Source organism: Channa argus, chromosome 16 (genome assembly GCF_033026475.1).
Source record: "Channa argus isolate prfri chromosome 16, Channa argus male v1.0, whole genome shotgun sequence".
Classification (NCBI taxonomy): Eukaryota; Metazoa; Chordata; class Actinopteri; order Anabantiformes; family Channidae; genus Channa; species Channa argus.
Genome location: NC_090212.1, coordinates 6834137 through 6856942, shown reverse-complemented (window position 1 = coordinate 6856942; position 22806 = coordinate 6834137). Strand labels below are relative to the sequence as shown.

Below are 22806 nucleotides of genomic sequence, written 5' to 3'. Positions count from 1 at the left end.
TTTTTGGATTATACTTTGAGTTCAGGGTCGCCACAGCAGATCCCTTGTCTGGCAAAGTTTTTATGCCAGATGCCCTTCCTGATGCAACCCTCCCCAATTTCTTCTTGGCTTGGGACCAGCACTGCAGCACTGGGAATGAGGAAGGGCTGTTAGGGGTTCAGTGTGTTGACAAGGGACACTTCAACATGTGGTCCGGAGGAGCGGGTCGCAAGCCTCCCACCCTTTGGTCACTGGTCGGCCATTGTACCAACTGAGGCAGTGCTGCCCCAAATTTATTGTTACTCTTAAGATTGATAGATAGTTCAGTTGCAAATTATCAGTAACAAGATAGTCCAAAATCTTTTAAACTGGTGGTATTCTTCACCAGCAAAAATTGTGTATTAGCAGCTCATTGACATATAGGCTGCAGACTTAATGGCCTTCTGTGCAACACAACTAACTAGGTGAATATTTGTCAGATACACATATACACCACTGAAATGGTGTAAATAGGTTACATGTAAGGATTTAAATAACACAAATGGTAACCTTGATATATCATACCTTTATTGAGAATACCACACACCCGTGATCATATGATGGAGAGGTTCATCATTTCAAATCAAACAGAAAACTGTCAAGCAAAGAAAAAGAACAAGGCTCATTTTCTTTTTAGAAAAAGCTTTCTCTCCTTTGCCACAAAATGCCTTCATCCAGGATTCAATATTAATATTCCTTTATTGATTTGGGTATGCTGTTTTATTACAGAACTAGAAAATTATGAATTGTACTATTTTTTTCAAAGTGTTCAAGTATGTTTAAAATTACTTTTTTTTTTCTCAGTTTTCTGTTTTTCATAATTGTTCAGAGGACTGTGGTGTTTGGAGCAGGTGAATTGTGTCTCTCTCCATCTCTGCTGAATTTTCTGTGCCCCTGAAACAAGACAGTGACCTTTCATTAGTATTACAAGACTATGTATTGGCAAACCAACAAGAACTGTGTGACTATCTGGATGTATTATCATACCAATGTAATACAGTACGCAGTTTTCAGGATGTGGCAGCAGCAGCAGTGGTCGCCATGCTGCCCACTTTCTGTGTCGCGTCTTTTTTTGCCTGGTGGGCCTGTAGCACCGCAACAGCCTCTTCCACCTGTAGCATGAATAAAATACAGTGTTGTGCATTAACTTGACATACGGAAAATTTCTGTGTGATGAAATGTCGAACAAAGAGGAAGCAAAATACCTTTGAACGCAGAGACTCATGTGATTCCAGCATATGAAGCAGTTCAGAGTTATCGATCTCCAGCAACATGCCAGTGATCTTTCCTGCCAGGTTGGCATGCATGGCCTGAATCAGCGGGAACAGACGCTCCCCTGTTTAAATAAGAACAGTGAGGGAACAAAAATCACCCTTATAAAAACTGAAATGTGTTACAGTCCATTCACAGTGAAATGCAAGCCTTACCCAGCATCTGTTTCTGCTCCTGAGGGGGTGCAGCAGCCAGCATGGAGGCTGTGAGAGGCTCCTGACCCTGCACGTGCACTGCTGGCTGAGCCTGGAAGAGGACAAATAAATGACGTAGCACTGACAGTTATTTATGATTCAGGGCAAGATAGGACTGAAACACAAAGTGATTTCATGGATCTTTTGCCCTTACCTGCTGTAAGGCAATAGGTTGTACCACCTGGGGGTTGGGGTTACGGACACCAGTAGCATATTTATATGGAGGCATGGCTCGTGGACCAGGAACTCCCATTGAGGGACGAGGAGCCATGGACTGTCCAGAAGCTATCAGTGACGAGTAGAAACATAAAACAATTGAAACAGTGACTTGCCAACCTGATCTGAGCACTGAAGACACGAACATTTCCATATAATATTAATAATATCCCACAGTCAGAGTCAGTGAATTGGCTGTGTTCATTCTGATCGGTTGTCACTGGTGAACACACCTCGTGGACCCTGTGTGCCACTACCAGGAGTCATATGTCTCAAGTTGGCACGTGGTCCTGGTTGACGCAGTGAGCTAGGTATGCCTTGAAAGCTACCTGGGGTGAGCCATGCAGGAAAAGAAAAAAATGTGTAAAAATTGGTGAATTATTGCAGTATTATAATGATCAGGTTTATTGCTGTACATAAATATACACCGCATATAGTTGAATCTACTCACCTTGACCTCTACCACCTTGTGGTTGCCATCGATGGTTGGGTCGCATTTGGGCCAACTGATTGGGCGCATAATATGTAGTCCTATTCTGGGCCTGGTGGGCACATCAAAGTGGAATGTATTATATAATTGCATCATAACAATTCTAACTCATTTTACCAGAAATAACTCAGAAACTCTATTTGGAATTTATTATCAGATTAGATGTTTCCATAGTAACCTCTGAACAATTTTGTAGCAGTAATAGTTATTATAGGTTTCTTATCCTTTATGAATGTAATTAAGAATGTCAACATATTTTAAAGTTGTGTTTTGTGAAAGAGTGTTACACTGACAATATAAGCCTTTCCTTATCTTAACCTAAACCCAACTTTTTACCTAACCTCAAACAGACAAAGTCATAACATGAAAACAGATTACAGCCACTTAAACATACAGTACCAACTCAGAATTTGATTCTCACACCTGTGGCACAGCTGGCATGAAGTAGCCACCGGTGGGCTGGAACTGATTAATGATGGCATTAGCAGGCATTGCCCTCATGCCAGCAATACGCTGCATGTATTGGTTGGTGAGATGGGCTTTCCGCTCCTCTTTGCGTTGAGCAAGAGCCACGTAGAGGGGTTTGGAGCCAACAATACGTCCATTCATTTCCGTTACTGCCTTGGTGGCCTCTTCAGGGGAGGAGAAGCAGACGAAGCCAAACCCTTTGGAGCGACTCTCTTCTAGCATCACCTAAAATACACATTTACTTACATCTAGGTAGCTTTAAACATACAACTTTTAGACTTAGTTAACACATCCACGTGATTTCTCTCACCTTAGCACTTGTAATGGATCCAAAAGGAGAAAACTCTTTACGCAGTTTTTCGTCATCTATTGTGTCATCCAGGTTCTTAATGTAAAGATTAACACCCTGAAACCAAGGGCAAAGCCATCACTTGAATTAGCTTCTTTAATACATAATAATAACACAGGATTGCTTGGTTTAATCTGATTGAGGAGCTACTGTAGCTTCTGCCGACCTGATAACGACTGATCCTTTCTTGTTTCAGGAGCTCAAACTTTCTCTTCAGCTCCGCCTGCCGCTCCATCTTCTTCTGAGCCCGACCCACGAACACAGTCTTGCCATTGAGTTCAGTGCCATTCATGTCCTCTACAGCCTTGGGATGAAGCCCGAATTATTAGAAACATTTATGAGCGATAAAGGAAGACTGGATATGTTAGGCCAAAGTACCTTGTTAGCGTCCTCGTGCTTCTCATAACTAACAAATCCAAAGCCTCTGGATTTGCCGGTGGGATCAGTCATCACTTTCACGCTAAGTGTTTTACCTGGATATGTTAAATATGTCAAATAAGTGGATGTAACAAATAGATCACCTTAAAGTTCAAAACAGTACACATATCCCATTTTACCATATTTGTCAAAAATCTCCTTCAGCCGGTCATCATCCATATCATCTCCAAAGTTCTTGATGTAGACATTGGTAAACTCCTTGGCTTTGGCACCTAGTTCAGCCTCCCGCTCCTTGCGAGATTTAAAGCGACCTACAAACCTGAAGATAGGGGGAGAGCAGGAAAACACACTCTTGTAAAACAATCCCTACTGAGCTGAGAAAACAAATCAGGGTCCATCTGTTTTGACTTCCTTTTTCCAATCTAAAAAAGTGGTTATCCGGGTTTCCAGGTAAAGTAAGTTCTGCAGAGACCTGACCACGCAAGCATGACGTGAAGTGAGAGGGAGTACATTCAAAAACAGGGACAACATTCAGAAGACAACATCACAGCTACATTTCATCACGTGTCATTTCTGGTGTTATCAAGAGAAAAATATACACAATTGGTTGTTGTCAACGGAGGCAAGCACTTATGTTGGCATGCAAGACAACACAGTGACAACCATCATTAATCTTGGTCCAAAATTTGATGAGGTGGTGGATGGAGAGGGGTGGAGGAACAGAGTCTCACATTACAAAGGAAAGCTGAGGACCAAATGATCTTATATACCTTGCTATGATGACCTCTCCCCTTCCGCCATCCAGTATTGCATTCCTGCATTCGATCCATCACTAAAACACACAAGTGTGGGCATATACACACACACACACACAAACACTCTAAAACGGGTGGCTAGCATGTGGACAAATGAGGCAACAGAAAATGCATCTGGCAGGAAAGGTAAGATGATTTGCTTTGTTATATATCAGCTTAGAGGTAATCTTCATACTAGTGGGAGAGCGGTGAGTAGTGAGAGTGAGAGATGAGCTTATTAGTCATATTATTCACACACAAACTCACCAACTGAAAAAAGCACACAAAATGTCAGTTCACTCAACATTAGACACAAAATATGGGTCATATCAAGCTAATACACATAAAACTTTACCACTAAATAGTACATTTGGACACACTACTGTAACTACTAGTGCTGACACTATGAAAGCTATAGTTCAAATAAGTCCTTTGAATGTCTGAAAGACTAATTAGGCTTTAACACTGAAAGCAATAAGCACCATTATGTGTGCTCCTACATGATCAGACACTCACACCTTGCGGTCATTCAGGAGCATGCCGTTCATCTTTTCAATGGCACGATCAGCAGCATCTTGAGTCTCGAAATGGACAAAGGCGTAACCCTTAGAGCCGTTTTCATCGCACACCACCTGTAGCAAAGAAAAATGGGCATAAATATTTTCAATGATTTTAAAATGTTTATTTTTAAATGCAGGGATTTTATTTTGAAAGAAAGAAGGATTTACAGTTTGAAAAATCAGCTTAGTCAATTTCCTGGAGAAAGATGAGAAGACTAACGCCACCATGGATGGATCGCTAAAACGGTCTACCAGGCACAGGCCCAGGGCCCCAAGAATTCATGGGCCAGAGCTTGCTGTTCATAGCGCTTGTTTGAAAGACCTCATTTAAAAGATACAAAATGACCATAAACAGATGAAGAACAACAACAAAAAACTATCCAAAAGAGACACAAAATTAACAAAACACACACACACACCATGTCCCAAAAGAGACACCATTTGGCTAAAAATAGACCTAAAATGACAAAAAACACATCTAAAAACAGAAACAGTCAAAAAGAAAAGATGGGGGCCTCTCCCTGCCTGTGCCCAGAGACCCATCATAGATACCATGCATGTTGTTAACCTGTATAAAAAGCTACAGCTTAGTTTAGCATAAAAAAACAGGCAGAACAAACAGACAAACATCACACTTGTCTCTGTTTAACATATTGAACATTTTCTGTTTTACCTTTGCAACAACAAAAAGTGCATATCAACCTTTTGTGGTTTAAAGGAGAGAGAATTGCAATTTAACTTTTACCATGATCATAAGTTGCTATTTGTCCCTTCAAAGACATATAATGTGTTAACATACCACATTCTTTGCTCAATTTGGCTGCATAATGCTTTTAAAGAGCTACAATATCACTATATTGGTTGTGGCTAGGAGAAATGGTAAAATGTAAAGTACAAATATCATTAAAAGGTTTTCTCTGTTTTGGAAAAATGTGGAATTTATATGGCTAATCTGTGTTAAACAGCCTTGATGAAGTAATATTTCTGGTTTCAAAGTTTATTTCAAAGATCTCAGTGACAACTGTACCTTGCAGGAGAGGATGTTGCCAAAGGCAGAGAAAGTGTCATACAGGGCTTTGTTGTCAATGGACTTGTCAAGGTTCTTGATGAACACGTTGCCCACTCCAGACTTCCTGAGGGAGGGGTCTCTTTGGGACCACATGATTCTGATTGGCTTCCCTTTCACCACATCAAAGTTCATGGTGTCCAGGGCTCTTTCAGCTGAAGGGAGGAGGTGCAGAGAGGTGGAGGGAAAAGGTCAAGAGTGGTTGTTTTCACGGAGCCGTGACTCTTAAAACATTTCAGTTACTGGTGTGCATATGTGTCCTGCTTTTAACATGCATTGTATTTTTTTCTATTATGTCAATACTATGATGCAACTGTGATAATAATGCAGCCCTCCCTTTAGGTCACAAGTGAAATAACATCTCCAGAGAAAAGCTAACATAGAGGGTATGAGGATAGTTTGTCTCTTATGCAGTGTTCCACAGTGAGGAAAAGCAGGGTTACATCCAATAGATAATGTGTAATATAAACATTAAGATACTGAAGTAGACAATTTGGCTGATGAGCTGTCTACAAGCAGCTGGGACAAGTGTGGGGGGCAGCTGCAGTGGGCAAGCCAGGAGCACATGGCCCTCGTCTCTGTTTCACCACATGCGACTCTGCCAAGTCCCACCAAGACCAGCTACAATAGTAGTACAACAGGCATTCAGACAACACAAGAAGACAAAAATGGTTCTTTACTTTAAGAAATGAAATGTAATTTTCCACTTGTCCAAATCATTCTGAGGTTAACATAAGATTTTTATTTTTACTGTTTATAGCTTTAGTTCTCACAGGGCTCTTGCATCTATGTGAACACAAATGCCAAACCTCCCTTTGTTTAGCCACTCTGCAGTAGCAGACACACACACAGGCCAGGCTTTCCAGCCAAAAGTGTCTGGTAAACAAAACTGAGCTGCCTTGCGTCTGCTGGCATCAGCAGTTTGGACTGCAATTGTACTTCACAACCCCTGTGCTTAGAGAAAGTGTGTGACCACTGTCAAACATGTGGACCTCTGGAAGGTTCACAGTGGAAAAGGCCAAAGCAATCAATGTAAAACATGGTAATGAATCAGACATTGTGTGTATAGGTCAGAATGTGAGTGAAACAGTGTTGTTACATGTGCTGAATTACATGTTATTGTTAAATATTTGCCATATAAGAGCTTGAAGAGTATTATGGAGCAGGCAACTTTTGGGCTGCTCAGAAAGATGTTCTATATTTAGAAAGGGGTCCTGAGAGGTATGCGCTGGCATGGACTGTGAGTAGAGCCTTCTCTACCATTGATGGGGAAGATACATATTCAACCAGAATGTCCACAGGTGCAACACTAGTCTCAGTAGCATTTACACATTTTAGCTGAGAATTGAAGAATCTACCACCTGGACAACTTCATTGTATGTTAAATACTCCGTTCTGGCAAGGCAGCGTGCTATTGTCCCCCAGACATGAGCTAGAACTCCATTTATATACCCAACCGCTACCACCCCACCCCCACTGCCCCATGCCAGCACCATCAACAAATGGTGTCTTCTCACTTAAGCCTCTTCTTATGTTTACTTAAGTAAATGATACCACCTCTCTGGAAGTGAGCCAGGTGCAGCCTATCACTACTCCAGCTTTTGGTAACTGACTCTAACACAGAAGTTTGTCGCAGGTGGTTAATGTTGACAAAAGAGGCAAAGAAGTCCACACAACATAAACCGTATCCCCAGGCCTCCAATGACGACCACAGCACCTGCTACTATTACTCATTGCTTTGATACAATTGACTGAAAATGAAAAACAAAGACAGTTGTGAATTATGTTCACTTTAGGCATCAGGCCTTAATAAATTAAATAATCATAAAGCAGCTAGGATGTTACAGATAAAAATATTGTACTTGAACTATCTGAATTATGTAAAGTTTTTGGGTGTTTCACCAGATTAATACACACAGGTGGCATGTCAGGTATGCAGCTCAGGCAGTTACTCTTCAGCTGTGCTTGTCCTTTTTCTTGCTTTCAATGAGCACAGCAGCAGAGGGCAATGGGAATTAGTTTCATTCTGTGGCTCTTTAAATAAGAGCAGAAATGGGTCATTTAGGGTAGAATATGTGAGATCAGCCAATAGTTTACTTTGCAAAAGGCACTGTTTTAACTGCTCCCTTTGAAACCAGACTAACTCTTCTCGTGGTAAAGGCCTTAACCATAGTAATGACATATTACCAGGAATATATAAGAACTGGGACAAGCTTATATGGGTCAGATGACAGCTCCATCCAGTCTGAAGAACTACATGATTATTTCTGGCTGTAAAAAGAGGCACTAGATCAACCACTTGAGTGAGAGCACGCTTTCCCCCAGTTCTATGACCCACAGCTTGTGTTCTTGCCGATTTCGCATGTGATTGTACAGACAGTTGGATGACTGACACTTAAATCATATGATGACATTGTCAAAATTAGAAGCGTTCATGTTTTCTGTCGCAGGCCACCAACACGCTCCCACTGCTCACCACATACGTTAGGCTGCATTTCTTACCGTCAGCAGGTTGTGAGAAGTTCACGTAAGCGTATCCCAGGGAGCGCCGGGTGATCATATCTCTGCATACCCGAATGGAGAGCACCGGTCCGGCGGGGCTGAATTTCTCATACAGCATAGCCTCCGTGATGTCGGGGTGCAGGTCGCCAACGTAGAGAGAAGCCATCGGATAACTCCCCGTCGCTGTGTTCATATCTCGGACTAAGTAGATTTATGCTACGCTGCTCTCTCTCAAAGAAAATGTAACAAAAAAAAAAAAAAAAAAGCCGATAAGAAGTGCGTCCTGATGTCCAGCTTGCGCTTCGATTCCCACTCAAGAAACTGTCAACTGGCTCTGGGATCCGGCTTGTTGAGAAAATGTCAAATTTTGTCTGAAATTCTTCTTTGCAAACAGCTTCGCGTTAAGTTCGAGGCCTCCCTTTTTTTTCCCTTTTTTTTTTAATTAATGTTTTGCAATTTTTTTTAATCGTTTGTATTTAGGTGTCGTAAAGGTTTTCGTTTTTATGAAGATTTTTATGCGTTTTATGAATTTTTTTATACGGTTTTTATTTTAAGTTTAACAACAGTGAGTTAGACACTCACGGTTTGTTTTATGGCCGGGGAAAGAGACTGCGTGAGGAAAGCATGGGCACTTTATAGAGAGTGGCGATGCGGAGGAAACAGTGGACAGGGTCAAACTTGGGATAGGACACTGAGCATGCGGTGTAAAAGGGAGAGCGCACACTGCGCCCTCGCAACTACAGAGCCCAGCTCCCCACAGCGACATCTGGGTGGGAATATAAAACAGCTTCCACAAAAACAAGCATGTGGAAGAAAAATAATTGGTCACTGAAACAAAATTCACCTTAAATTTAATACACACAACTGCATTGTTGCTTTATAACTTTATTCCAGATGAAGTATCAAAATAGTAATTATTCAGCTTTGTCCATGGTCCTGAGGATAAAAGAAATAAGTAAGTGCACATGCATGAAACATGAAGTTACAGAAGAGCTGCAGACATACACACAGGTTTCAAAGATAGGTTACCTCAACAAATCCAGGAAACTTGAGTACACCCCTTTCTGGGCAGACCGATTGGTTTTAATCCTATCCATTCCACATCGTCTGATCACCCCTTTTCCCTCATGTCCTCCCACCACTTGTTCCTCATAACTCAGTGTCTGTGACCCATCCACACCTTTGGAAAACTGAATTTTTGAGCGAATAATTGGCTGTGGGTCGATTGTTACTTCAGGGGGTCTTACAGGTGCATCTGCCTGCATTTGAGTCATCTCCTCTCTGAAGTGGTTAAAATCATTAGGGTCTTTTTCATTCAGGTCATCTGACAGATGCAGTGTGACCTGTGGAGCTTCTGTGCCAAACTTTCTAAATCCTCCAAACTTCCTTCTTTGGAATTCCCCTGTGATAACAGAGCTGTCCAGTTCTTGAGGCATCAACCACCCATGAACCAATGTAACGACTTCCAGATCCCATGGTGAACGGGGATGTTTTAGGGCACTTTGACCTTTAATGTTTGTGGGTGGATTCATAAGTGATACCTGATCTGTGGTTGAAGGCTGAAGAGCAGACTTCAACTCAACTGTCAAACTGTCTTCAGACTGAGAAGCCATATTCTGATTGTAGTAAGCATCTTGTCCTTCTCGAGACTGCCAAAGGATCAGTCTGGCAACTGGATCCGACCTCACAACCACCACACCTGGTGGGGGAGAGGAGAATTTGCTCCTTGATATTGAAGTACCATAAACAATCATGTTCTCAGTCTCATCTGAGGAGGGATCCAGCTTCAAGTAGGACATAGGGATGTTGACAGATTCTTCTGGCTCAGAGCCTTGACTTGTTTCTATGTCTGTGGCCTCAAAGACTAAAGGACCAGTGCTCACAATAGCCTTAGTACCTGAAATGACACTTGAGTTACTGTTAGCATAAAGAGTCAATTTTGCATTGGATTAACAAAAACAAGCACCGACCTGCTGAGGGGTGTTTGACTGATAGGCCTTTACACTTTGAGCTACAGCATTTACACACCTCTACATCTCCACCTAGCTCCTCCCATCTGATAAAGAAAAGCATCTTAATGAAAAAAGTCAAGATAAATTAAAATGTTGTGTAATTCGGTTCTATACCTTGAGTGGATCATATTGTAGTTGCAAGATTTTGAGCCACAAGTGACTCCCTGGTCTGAGGTGAGCACACTGCAGTGTATGTACAGCTTCAGAGAAAGAGTTCAATAGGTTATTTAGGGTACAACACCAGAAACATGAGGGTATTAGAAAAAAAAAATACAAACCCACGTACTTTAGCATAAGGGTAAGTTGTGTTCAGAACAAGGTTAACCACATGTGCTCTGTCAGAGGCCACAAATTGTGCAGCATTGTTAGCTGTGCACCTGCCAGAGAGAAGTAAATCACACGTGGTTACAAACTGGACATAAAGGGTGGTAACGATGATTACCTGGCCAGCCTCTTACCCTTTATTCATTATGACCATGTGCTTGGGTCTTATGTGAGGATCAGCTGAGGCAGAGAAAAAGCAGGACTGAACAAAAAGTTGCTGATTGGGCCTGGGTTTGGTCGAAACCTGGAGATTCAAAACCTGGTCCGTTTTATATACATTGGACTTTGCATTGCTAGTCCAGGATGCTGCATAAAAGATAACATAATGTAGTGTTAACTTGTGTAAGGTTTGTTAATTTCAAGACAATTCTATGTTTAATATCTAGTTTTAATTTTAAGACCACTTTACAACTTAAACATGATCCAACAAGGTCTTTCAACTTGAAATGAGTTGAATTAAGGATTTCACATTAGCAGACTTCCCAGCATGCATTGAGGGTAGAAACTCGGGTAGAGGCTTATTTTATAGTTTGAGGAAAGCATTCATGATGCTAGCTTTCTACATGTATTTAATATATAGTAGTTATTTACATAACAAAAATGATGGTAACCATGGTAAGGGTTAGCATTTGATTCAGTCCCTACCAGAAGACACTAAGGATTAAAGGGGATTAGTTATTGTCTTTGTGCCAATTTTGGTTCTTCAGCAGCTGCAGATGGAAGTTCATGTCAACATAAAGAGGCAATTATTTCAAGTGTATTCATGTGACAGACCATGTGAATTCTACCAATATAAAACTTTAACGGACATTGAACTATTAAACTTAAGTTAAACCATGTTTTTAAGGCAGCAGATGGACTTAAATTTTCATATAGAGCAAACTAGAAATAATTTACAGTGAATTTGATGCACATTACTACTCACGATTCATAGCTTTAATGCTAAAGCTCTCGTCAGTCTCAGGGAGTCCCCGTGAAGCAACGCCTCGATTATCATATGGACTGAAAAGACATGAGCCTTTAGTTTGGTGATTTGTGATGCCCTAAAGAAGATTTCGTTAAAGCTATACAAACCTTTCTGGGATACAAGTGATGTGCACTGTGGAAGGAGTCTGCCACCACCCAAGAGTAAGTTGACGGAGATTCAGGCGGAGAGAGTTGGTAAACATCTTCAATCCACTCTGCATCTATAACACAAAGCTTTGGTTTCAGAAAGTTCCTATAAAAGACAAATAAGTGAAGAAACTAGAAAAAAAACATTTTATTCACTCACCACAGGAGTAGTTCCACACTGATCCAAAGTGTAAGTGAAGACAAAGTGGTTTGGTAGCTCTCTGTTGCTATAGCAGCTATCACCCAACTGTATCTCCTCTTTAGTCAATACAACACCGTTTGAACTTTTATCAACCAGAAGAATTAGTTTAGAGTCATCACAAAACACCTGCACCCTAGGAACAGCCACAATGGGAGGTGATTCAGCAAGCAAGTTAAAGTCAGGGGTCTGGGATTGCCAGGAATTTAAAATGATGTCATATGGGGTGAAGTCAAAATTGCCCTCCAATGGGGGAAGCATGAGGTTTTCAGAAAATTCTGGAAGATCCTGAGAAAACATAACATCCTGCTGGTTTGATTCAACAGTAATCAATCGGCAAACCAAAATGCACAAGAATAACTCCGCTGTCCCCATTACAAAACTCAAAGTGAACCCACCCTGTCTGATCTCCTGCCTCAGGGGTCACATTAATAAAGAGCTGTGGCAGGAGGGACAGGTGTTGACAATCAAGGTAACCAGCTTGGCAGGTGATCCTGAATCCTTGTCCATCTCCACAACAGTGTCAGCCGGAATGTGTTGTTGTGGTTTTTGTGAGGCCAGGGAGCCTTTGGCAGCTATAATTTAAACAAATATTTGATGTAAATGATGTATTTTGCTCATATTACTCCTGACAGCAAAACATGAGGTAAATGTATTATTTCTCATTTATTTTACTATTTTAAGTAAATCCAGTCTTTTATAGTAACAGCAAGGTAATTCATTCATTCATTCATTCATTCATTCATTCATTCATTCATTCATTCATTCATTGTTTGTTTGTTTGTTTGTTTGTTTGTTTGTTTGTTTGTTTGTTTGTTTGTTTGTTTGTTTGTTTGTTTGTTTGTTTGTTTGTTTGTTTGTTTGTTTGTTTGTTTGTCCTTTAGGCTCATCCCGTGAGCTCAGGGTCGCCACAGCGGATCATTGTCCGCATGTTGATCTGGCAAAGTTTTTATGCCAGATGCCCTTCCTGTCGCAACCCTTGTCAATTTTGGCACAAACCCTCCTGAAATACTATAGATTTATTCATCTGATGAGGCTTCATCCGAAACAGCAAATTTCAAGAAGGAATGTCCTGCAGTAAACGGCAAGTAAACAAAACCTGTCTGAAGGGGAATCTTCCAGTCACTCTGTTATTTTAAGACACACATAAATGTAACAAAAACTGTTTTTATAATGAGTGTTGGCCACAGTCTCGTTAGGTATGCAATGGGGCGGAGCTTCCCCACAGGTACACGGTAGGTGGTGCCTGTGTGTCCGCAGGTGAGCGCCAGCAGACGAACCCAGAGTGTCAAAAAAAAGCTTTCAGAAATGACTTCACGTCGATTTGTTCAGTAACATGATCTAATAAAGACAGAAAATCCACCATGGTACATTTAGGTAAGTTAACTTTTAGATGTGTTTAAGGACACTACGAGGCCGTGTTGCGTGAGGAAGCTTTAGGCGTTGTCTGCTTACAGGAACAAGGACGTAGTAGTGTCTCTCGGAGTTGTGCTACATTGTTGGTCCGCTCATGTCATATATTGTTACTTTTCTTGTCTTGTATTTTCCCACTTTTATGTCAAATAAAACACTAACTGCATGCTATAACTGCTTATGTCTTTGGGGTAGTATTTTGTTTGTACTCTAAAATAAATTTGAGGCTTGGGTAGGATTCTGGATTATGTACTGTAGACCCTAAGTAAAATCCATCTACTACCATGTATGTGTCAGACGTCACCAATCAGAATGGAAATGACACTGGAACATACTTTAAGTTTGTTAAGATGAATTTTTAAATAGGCTGGTGCAAATATTATACCACCGTGCTTTTGTTGGGTTCTGTTCAACAGTGAAAGTGAGTAGGACGGTGTAATGGAATTAGATTTTGAAATTATGCTATGATTGTAAACAATGTGGAGTATTTCCACAGTGGCCACCATCTGAGAGGCCAGGTAAAGCAGTCTCTGAACCCGCAGTCGTGTTAATTATGGCAATGGATGTTTGAGCACCCCACCCAAAGCTTTGTCCTATTTAGTTTAGATGGTTTTACATGGGTGGTTGTTTCACCTTTTCATTGGAGGAAAGAACAAAAAAGTAAAACAAAATCCGCCTCAGACCCCTTCTCTGACTTCTTGCCAAAGCTGCAAACATTTGCATCGTGCTGAGGGTGGGATCATCAGCCACCTCTGCAGTGGTTGGGGACAATTGTGGTAACTGTCTTATACTCAAGTGTTGTCACTCTGTGTTAACCACCGGCCCGCTTCATTTTTTGCTCAGCTGAAACCACAATGCTGCAACAAAGTTTGTTTTTGCACACATTTTCAGAGTACTGCACTTCCAGCTCATATTTTTCACAGCACATCTGATGAAATTATTTGCATACTGTAATTTAATCTTGTTAACTATGTGTGTTTATGCCAATCCCAAAATCCCACACAGAATACTCAAATATGGCATGGCCACATGGACCATTTGTAAAGGATTTTTACAGAGCTCACAATGTTTAAGGCTAAGTTAAAATCAAAAGGTCTAAATGACACGTGTGTTTCCGCTAGGAGTATGCTGCGCCAACCTCAAAGACAACAAAGCCCTGATGAAGATGGGGCTGGGGCTGGTGCTTGTGGGCCATGTTAACTTTCTTCTTGGAGCACTGGTGCATGGCGCTGTGCTCAGGCACATCTCTGTGAACTCTCAGTCCCAGACCCAGGTGTACGCCATCTCAAATGTCCTTGCTATTGTGGCCGGCTTGGTGGTAAGCGATAGGAGATGCATAAAAAATTCAGAAGCAAATTTAATATTGACTTTAATATTAACTCAACTGAAATGTGGTTAATAAAGAGTTAGTTGAGTTAGTGTATGTATGTCATTAATTCTTCAATGGAGAAATTGTAGTAAACATTTTAATAAGTTTTCTTTTACTGAACTTATGACATCTTCTACCTTTTAGGGAATTATTGGTGGAATAATGGCCATTGTTCTATCCAAAAACAAGAAAAGCAGGATCCTGGTAAATACTGTTCCCATCTTTCCAGGGATGAGCGTTTCCCTCCTCTATTTGCCTTTCATGTCTGTCATTTGTTGGTTCCTGTTTGAACTTGCCCTTTGTTTTTGACAGAGTGCATTTGTGTGCTCATCTGAGAGATGATAACTACTCTAAACAGACAAACAAATAATTCCTTCTTTCAGATATTTGGACTTTTCAGAATTTGAATTCCCTGTTGATTTCTGCTTCGTGCCCCCACACACCTATTTGACACGAGAAGCACATTATCTTTTATTAGGGATAATGTCTTTAATTAAACAGATTATTTAGATTTTTCTGAAGCAGTCAAAAAGATCTTGTTTCTTTGTTTTCCTTGCAGCAGTGGGTCCTGCTGGTTTTTGGCTTCCTAGCAGGTCTCTTGGCAGCTGCCTCCACTGTGGGGTTGTTTGTGTCAATGGTAAAAGCCATTATTAATAAAGGACAGGGCCTAATGGCAACCTGCAAGTATTCTGATGATGATGTTAGCTCTTCCAGCATCACATACGAATGCCCCTTTGACCCCACCCGTGTCTATGTAAGTGGAATGCACATAATTGTTGTCAGTAGTTTTGATACAACTAAAGAAATGTTTATTGATGAGTTATGTGCTGTCAATTTTTTATTTTTTTTTTCCCAGGCGACAACAGTTATTCTCTGGGTGCTTCTGGTGTCAATTTCAGTAGTGGAAATGGTTTTCTCCTTCCACTGCTTCGCTGCCTGCACTTCTTTCCTCTACCTCTGTCCATGCAGAAGGAGGCCGACCCAGGCTAAGAGGGTAAGCTGCTGTCAAATCACTGACTTGTTGTTAGCTTCAGGTGCAGTATTTGTTTCAGATACAGGTTTGTAGTGTGCGGGAGCATGACTTATCATGTCACCTGTTATGTGTCAAAATGTAGTTGCAAATTTTAGTCAAATATTTCCTCACTAAATTTGAAAAATGTATTGCATAAATTCACAGTTGGGTGCCAATATTTGTCCCTGATTATTTTGAAGTAGCAAAAAGAGTAAAAATGTTTCAATAAACAACTAGTACAAATGTTTGTTCACTATCAGAAGTTTTAAAAAATGGCCAATGGATGTATAAAAAGTTATAATACAATAATGGAAATTGAGTGCATAAATTTGTATCCCCCATGATAAATTAATTTTATAAAAATGACTAAAGGAACATTTGTACTAGCTCAGTGGGCATTAAATATTATATTGATGAAAGTATTTAACTCATTTTGAGATTTCATAATAAGGGGATGAAAACTTTTACACCAAACTGTTACAGGACTGTTGTGTATTTAAGATATAAAAACCTGTCCAACTTGACATCACAACCAGATTATCCTGCTGTACTGTTAGACAGTACATACTGTAAGAATGTCTTAAAAACCATCCACTGACCTCGCTTCATTTTATTCACCAATAGCAATGTGGTGTTGAATTTAATAGAGACTACTGGAAACCAGTGGTTGAGATTTAAAAAATCAGAGCAATGGGTAAACTGTGTCTCTACTCTCATCCAGTAATAAATCCTGTGGCTGAAAATTAAAGCAGCAAACTGAAATTACACATATCATAAACATTCCCTTGGTTTATTCATCACTCTTATCCTGTCTCTAGATATACATACACAGTTTCACACGTGCTATCTGTGGTCTTATTTTTAAGAAACATTTAGTTGTATTGGATTATCATCTTTACTATAGTTAAGATGACTGGTGTGGTAAGTTATCTGGTACCTAACAGTAACATATTGTAACGTTCCTTATAGTATACATTGTATAACCCCAGAATCATAAAGAAATTTTTCTAGCTGAGGTCATGTGTGAGTTACTTTATGACCCTCTAAAGTCATGTACTGTTTCAGGTGCGTATCCAAAGAAGCATTGAACCCCCCAAACCAGCACATAATCAGGAGAGTGATGCTGAAGCTGAATCTGCAGAGCAGGATGAACTCTTGGAACACAGCACTGGAGCAGTGGAGCAGAGTGATTGGGTCTGAACTAGCCAAACATAATGAGATAGTTTTGTACATTGCTGGGTTTTACTGGATGTGACATATCATTTGTGAAGTTGGTCAATCGCATGCGTCTGTTACACATTAGAAGTCTGAAGAAGACTAAAACCAGCTAAAGCTGTAGTATATTGTTTTGTGGAATATCAGTGTTTTTAATTATGATAAAATACTGCTATTGGTTTGAAATAGTAATTTGTATTGTCCTAAAATACAGAGATCTCACTTTGCTGCATCTTTACGATAAAATGCTTTTTTAAAATGTGGTCATTTCAGAATTATTCAATGTAATCCCTTTTAAAATCAGTTACAGGCATTAACAATGTTGCAATCACAATTCTACCAATCCTTTGTAAATGCTGCACGTAATTTGAATTTAAAACATCATGAAAACATCGCAACATGCATCCCGATTTTTCAGAAAAGCTGTCCCAAAATATTTTTGGGCCGTAACAAATCACACAAACATCCACAAAATATGGGAGGGACTGTGGTCTCACATTTTTTTTTAATGGCTCTTCAATAATGTGTAAAATTGAAATTACATTTGCAAGCTCTGTTGTGGAACACTTTTTTACTCATGTTCCCAGAAAAAATATATATATAAACAGATGAATGAAATATGGGATTTGTTTGAATGCATTGCTATGCAATGCACTGGGCATTAAAGTCCAAATACTAGTAAGATGTAACCAGGACACAAGTTGTCATGTAACAGGACTAAACATTTTAATATTGTACTGCACAAAGATAGAAATGAAAAATATCCATGTGTCAATAAAGACACATCCTGTTGTAATGTAAGCTGTAAAAAAAAGTTATTTACTTAAAAGTGTGCTAAGATGTGACCACTCTTGGTGACCCTTACAGGCGAGACCAGTGACACAAATGTATAACAGAAAAATGTCCATTGTACAAACATGCTTCAACTACGTATTCAAAAGGCACAGGACAAAGTGGGAGTGAAAGACAAGACAGAATAGCCAAAATATCTGATTTAAATAAATTAAACCCAGATATATAAAAGCATACACATACCATTTTTTACAGTGTTGCTTCGCACAAAGAAGGGCAAGTTACAGAGAGCTTAAAAAAAGCTTCAAACATTTAAAACAATACCCAAAAGGTCGACTTCAGTCCAAAAACAGCAAAGCTGAAAAGGTGTCCTAGAAAACCAAGTTTAGAACCCAATTGGAAATTGAAGGAGTTGGGTCTCTCATTATAAAGGTTTATAGTCCTTCATTCATTTCCACAGCAGCAGCCTGGAATGATGATTTATCAACAAAACAAAACGCTTTAAGAACCATCTAATCAGATGCTTTGAAATATCTTGGTGCTGAGGACCTCAAGGTGTCTTGGACTCCTCTTTTGGCCTAAAGGACCCAGAGTAAGGAAATTATTAACACTCCCATTTAGCCACTTCCAGGACAACATGGTCAATAAGTGAGTGCAGTATTTTCTCACTTTGATGTGTCCATTTTCTCATCCTCAGCCACCTTTTCTTCTTCCTTTACTTCTGTAAATAGGAAAAAAATATACCAATTTCACTGACACATCACAACTGTGACTTTGAAAGTTCATGTTCAAGCTTTTTATCTTGAGATTTACAGCGGGATGAGATGAGAATGAAAAAACAAATAGATACCTTTTGTTTCCTCCTCACCTTTCTTCTCCTTTTCTTCCGCCTCTTTTTCTGCTTCGGTTTTGGCTCGCTTGGCTTTCTTGAAGCTGGCTGCATTTCTGCGGCCTCCTTCACCTTCATCCTCTGAGTCAGAAAACTCCTCCTCACATGCTATCCTCTTGTCATGCGCGCGGACTGTAGGTAACCACAGAACAAAGGTAAAAATAAAATTTTGTGTTTTCATTTGGTGGATTAAATGCAAAAGAAGTCACCTGAGGTAAGAACATTTTGACGATATAACCCGTTCTTACTAGAGATACGTTTGTTGGGGTCCTCCTCATCCTCATCTCCACTGTCCTCCTGTACAGCATCTTCTGGAATTGCCTGGATCTGAACTCCAGGGGCGTGAGGCAGCATACGCAAGTTTTCAAACAAACGCTGCCTACACGACAGAATACCAGTTTAAGATACTAACACCTACTAACCCCTAATACAGACAAAATCACAAACAACCTGCACCTATGAAGTTCTAAACATTTCACATGATATTAGAAGTATGAGTCATGACTAGGCTGATGTGGTGTAATATCAACATGCAACTTTATATTTCATAAAACAAATATGCCTCAATTTGAATGTCAGGTTCATGGACTCACTTGATTTTCTCTAGGTAATCATTGGTGTTCTGATTGGTCATGTTGGAGGGGCTGATGTGCAGCTTGAAGTCTGGCCCAAAGTACTCAAAGTAGTCATTGTATGGGAGCTCTGTTAAGTTAAGAAGGCAGCAAAATGAATCAATTTTTATTCACCGTATTTGTATGTTAAGAGACTGTATGTAACAATTCAAGCCAGGGATTACATTTTATCTGGTATGAAACACAATTTTCAGTTTGTAACTAACAAATTCAAAGGTGACTTTGACAAGAGGACTATAAAAAAAGAGTCTACTAAAGTGGTAAAACAACATTATAAACTCACCATTAGGAATGGAGGCATCAAGGGCTACGGCAGTTTCGTATGTCCAGCAGCGTGCCACATTACGGATGGTGTAGCCTCCTCCACCCAGCATTAGCAGTGGCAGGTTGAAGCTCTTTATGTACTCCACACACTTGGCATGGCCTAAGCACAAAGAATGGAAAAAAAAATGTTTGGTTATACTTGCAGTCCTGTAACATGAGAAGAAAAATATTTTAATTAACTTACCTTTAATGGTGAGGTTAAAGCAGCCGAGCCTGTCTCCTGACAAAGAATCAGCTCCACACTGCAGAACTACTGCACTGGGCTGGTACATCTCCATTACCTTGGCCATGATCTAAGCAAACAATAGCTCAAATTATTGTGTCCTTCAAGGGAGATTTCAACTTCGAGTGGCAGTAAACATCAACTACTTACAGGTTTGAATATGGCTTCATATGACTCATCGTCAATTCCATCCCTTAGCGGATAATTCACGGCATAATATTTACCCTTCCCAGCCCCGATGTCCTGTAGAGAACAAGGCAAACATTAGCCTATGGTATTTTGATATTATAAATTTATCTAATAACGTCAATTCTTACTCTTAAGTCGCCTGTGCCAGGGAAGTACTCTCCATACTTGTGAAAAGACACTGTCATAACGCGATCTGTGGTGTAGAAGGCTTCCTCCACACCATCCCCATGATGGATGTCAATATCTATGTACAAAACTCTCTGGTGGTATCTGGAAAAAGGGAACAATCCATTAAGTCCCACAACCTTTCATCAACAATTTTTAAAAATGTAGTCTTTGTAAAAATTCCAAACTCACATATTTATTAATTATTGGGAAGCCTGATATGCCTAATTGGGGAAAACAACTAAACCAAACATCAATTTTCCGGTAGAGATTTACCCAGTTATGCAAGCACAACTTGATAGTGGTTTTGTACTCACTTTAGTAACTCCAGAATAGCTAGTACAATGTCGTTGACATAGCAAAACCCAGAGGCCTCAGATTTCTTGGCATGATGCAACCCCCCAGCCCAGTTGATAGCGATGTCCGTTTGCTGTTTGTTTAACTTCACAGCACCCGCTGGAAAGTAGGCAACAATTATTATCGGTTTAGTGAATTTAACGGATTAATTGGGCAGGGATGTCATTGTTACCATCTAACACAGCGTGTCTCTAATTAAAATCAGTAACAGTAATTAAATCTGAGCAGAAACAACTTACCGACAGAGCCCCCTCCTGAGAGCTGACAGAATTCAAATAAACCATCAAACACTGGACAGTCCTCCCCAACATTAACTGCAAAGCAGCAGCAGATGATTAGCCATAGTATTGTTATCAGTTTGATTAACTGTGTCTACACAGTCAACCTCTCGGACCAAACTTACATCTCTGCATTTGCTTGCTGTACTCTGACATGTTGTCTGGTCGGATTGAACGTAGGAATTTGATGTAATCATCACTGTGATACTTGGTCATCTCCTCTCCGCTGGCTTTGTGTGGGCGCTAAAAGGCAAAGGTCAAATGAGACTCTGAGACACCCAAGAGAAACTTCTATGGTCCAGTGACTACACTAAAATGCTGCTGTTACTGTTACTTTCACATACATAAATCTCCATCTTTCTGTAGAGGCCATAGTTGAGCAACAAGTTGTGTGTCATGCGGATTCGATGAGGCTTCATGGGATGCCCTTGACCATAGTAATAATTGCCAATATCCCCTTAAAAAAAACACACAAACACACATTTTGGTTTATTACAGTTTCAAAAACTGGATACAAGCAATGAAGTAAGCTGGAATCGCTTTTCCACAATGTTCATGCACTGAAAAGCGCAGCAATTCATCAACACCATAACTAATGCATTTCCATTTAATCCCAGCAACCGAGCCACTAACGTTACTCAAATCAAATCACCGCTACAAAAACAACCCCGGTAAACTAATAGGCGCCGGTAAACAGAGGGATTGATGCCAACTAAAGCATTCTACGCTAAAATTTGAAGTAAGATGAAGATGTTCCACTGTATTGTTAGCTAAGCGTTAGTGCTGACGTTACAATGAAGTAACGTTACTCATAACCCCCATTGTTAGCCAACTAGCCATTAACGCTAACAAAACTAGTTAGTTAAAGTACTAACCTAAGGTAACGCTAGACAAATTTAAAAAGCAGTACTGTGACGGCGACCTGCGCACTCAGATAAACTGAACAATATTATTATGGCATTATTACTCTGTGTGGGCTCGGTGGCACTGAGTCGGACCGACGCCTGACACTCAGCTAGCTAGGTCGGCTAACGTGCCAGGTTAGCAAAAGGTGAAATAAACTACAGCCTTTGTTGGAGCAAAGTGGCGGATTAATTATATCAGTGCATCGGCTGTCTATAGTAGAGGCACATGAGTACTCACCATCATAGTAGTAGCAAACTTTTTTCTTTGTTCCTTGGGAAGTAAGCGCCATTTTAGTCTTTTTGGCTGGCTTTCACCGAACACCGCAGGAGACAACAGCGACGAGGGGCGGATAGTTTGTATCACTTCCAGTCAATGGAATGAAACGTTAGCGGGCTTCAACAGGGGGCGACATTTCCACAATGTCCCACTGTCTCTTACAGAGTCACATGTATAACAAAACTTGAGTAACTGGATTTTATAATTGTCACACTCCATTAATTTCCTTAATCTTCGTTAGTAAATGGTGTATGGTACCTTTCGAAGTATGTACATGGTACAACATATCTTTATATTATTTATATACAATGTGCAATTTATTATGGCACATTGTATGTGTTCAGGGTTACAAAATACATTATGGTATGTAATTAATGGTACCATACTATTGTACATACGATGGTAGTCCAGTGATACCAGAAATTAACCACTGAACTACGATGTACTATAGTAATCTTACACTTTCCATAGGCTCATGCTGTGCTACAATGGTATACTACATGTATAATAGTACTGAAATGATGTACTTTAGCAGCAAAGAGTGATGAGAGAGTGGGAGGACTGAGCAGAGTGGGGTCTCGATTCCTTTTACAACTTTAAATTAGTAAATGCCCTAATTGAGAAGCACAATATTTAGCCTATTTCTGCATTATAATATATGATCCTTTAATGTGTCACTAGCACACTTGCAGCTTCATAGTTTAATCTACTGTATCTCAAGGTATCATAGTCAATGGATTTTTCTCAGTCCCTAAGTAAACAAGTAACTCTGGTTGTAAGCTGAATATAGTTAAAACAAGGAGCAATATAT

The 22806-nt window shown here is 40.1% G+C and overlaps 3 protein-coding genes across 6 annotated transcripts; 1 reads left to right on the top strand and 2 right to left on the bottom strand.

Moving 5' to 3' along the window:
* Nucleotides 1-698: 698 nt before the first annotated feature.
* Nucleotides 699-8939, bottom strand: pabpc4 (poly(A) binding protein, cytoplasmic 4 (inducible form)). 3 transcript variants are annotated; one of them, XM_067479454.1, is made up of 15 exons: nt 8308-8933; nt 5767-5960; nt 4696-4811; nt 3565-3704; nt 3386-3480; nt 3174-3311; nt 2969-3064; nt 2614-2883; nt 2152-2242; nt 1934-2029; nt 1639-1769; nt 1446-1536; nt 1224-1354; nt 1006-1130; nt 699-912 (listed from the first exon to the last, which is right to left on the bottom strand). In XM_067479454.1, exons 1-14 carry the CDS (start codon nt 8498-8500, stop codon nt 1029-1031), a joined length of 1884 nt encoding a protein of 627 aa, XP_067335555.1. In that variant the 5' UTR covers nt 8501-8933; the 3' UTR covers nt 699-912; nt 1006-1028. The 3 variants fall into 3 exon arrangements, with proteins under 3 accessions (XP_067335555.1, XP_067335557.1, XP_067335558.1); XM_067479456.1 differs by lacking the exon at nt 8308-8933 and adding an exon at nt 4908-5061 and having other exon boundaries at nt 5767-5904; XM_067479457.1 differs by lacking the exons at nt 699-912; nt 1006-1130; nt 1224-1354; nt 1446-1536 and having other exon boundaries at nt 1876-2029; nt 8308-8939.
* A 4245-nt stretch (nt 8940-13184) lies between these two features.
* Nucleotides 13185-17227, top strand: tmem54a (transmembrane protein 54a). The gene is made up of 6 exons (XM_067479609.1): nt 13185-13332; nt 14490-14686; nt 14882-14941; nt 15297-15491; nt 15594-15731; nt 16815-17227. Exons 1-6 carry the CDS (start codon nt 13320-13322, stop codon nt 16947-16949), a joined length of 738 nt encoding a protein of 245 aa, XP_067335710.1. The 5' UTR covers nt 13185-13319; the 3' UTR covers nt 16950-17227.
* Nucleotides 17228-17440: 213 nt separating this feature from the next.
* LOC137101327 (probable histone deacetylase 1-B) lies at nt 17441-22112 on the bottom strand. Of its 2 annotated transcripts, none has more exons than XM_067479608.1 (14): nt 21957-22112; nt 21158-21270; nt 20939-21056; nt 20775-20849; nt 20496-20634; nt 20142-20283; nt 19975-20067; nt 19786-19894; nt 19561-19701; nt 19239-19347; nt 18894-19024; nt 18625-18777; nt 18426-18477; nt 17441-18334 (listed from the first exon to the last, which is right to left on the bottom strand). In XM_067479608.1, exons 1-14 carry the CDS (start codon nt 22006-22008, stop codon nt 18307-18309), a joined length of 1455 nt encoding a protein of 484 aa, XP_067335709.1. In that variant the 5' UTR covers nt 22009-22112; the 3' UTR covers nt 17441-18306. The 2 variants fall into 2 exon arrangements, with proteins under 2 accessions (XP_067335709.1, XP_067335708.1); XM_067479607.1 differs by having other exon boundaries at nt 18607-18777; nt 21957-22111.
* Between the last annotated feature and the right edge of the window lie 694 nt (nt 22113-22806).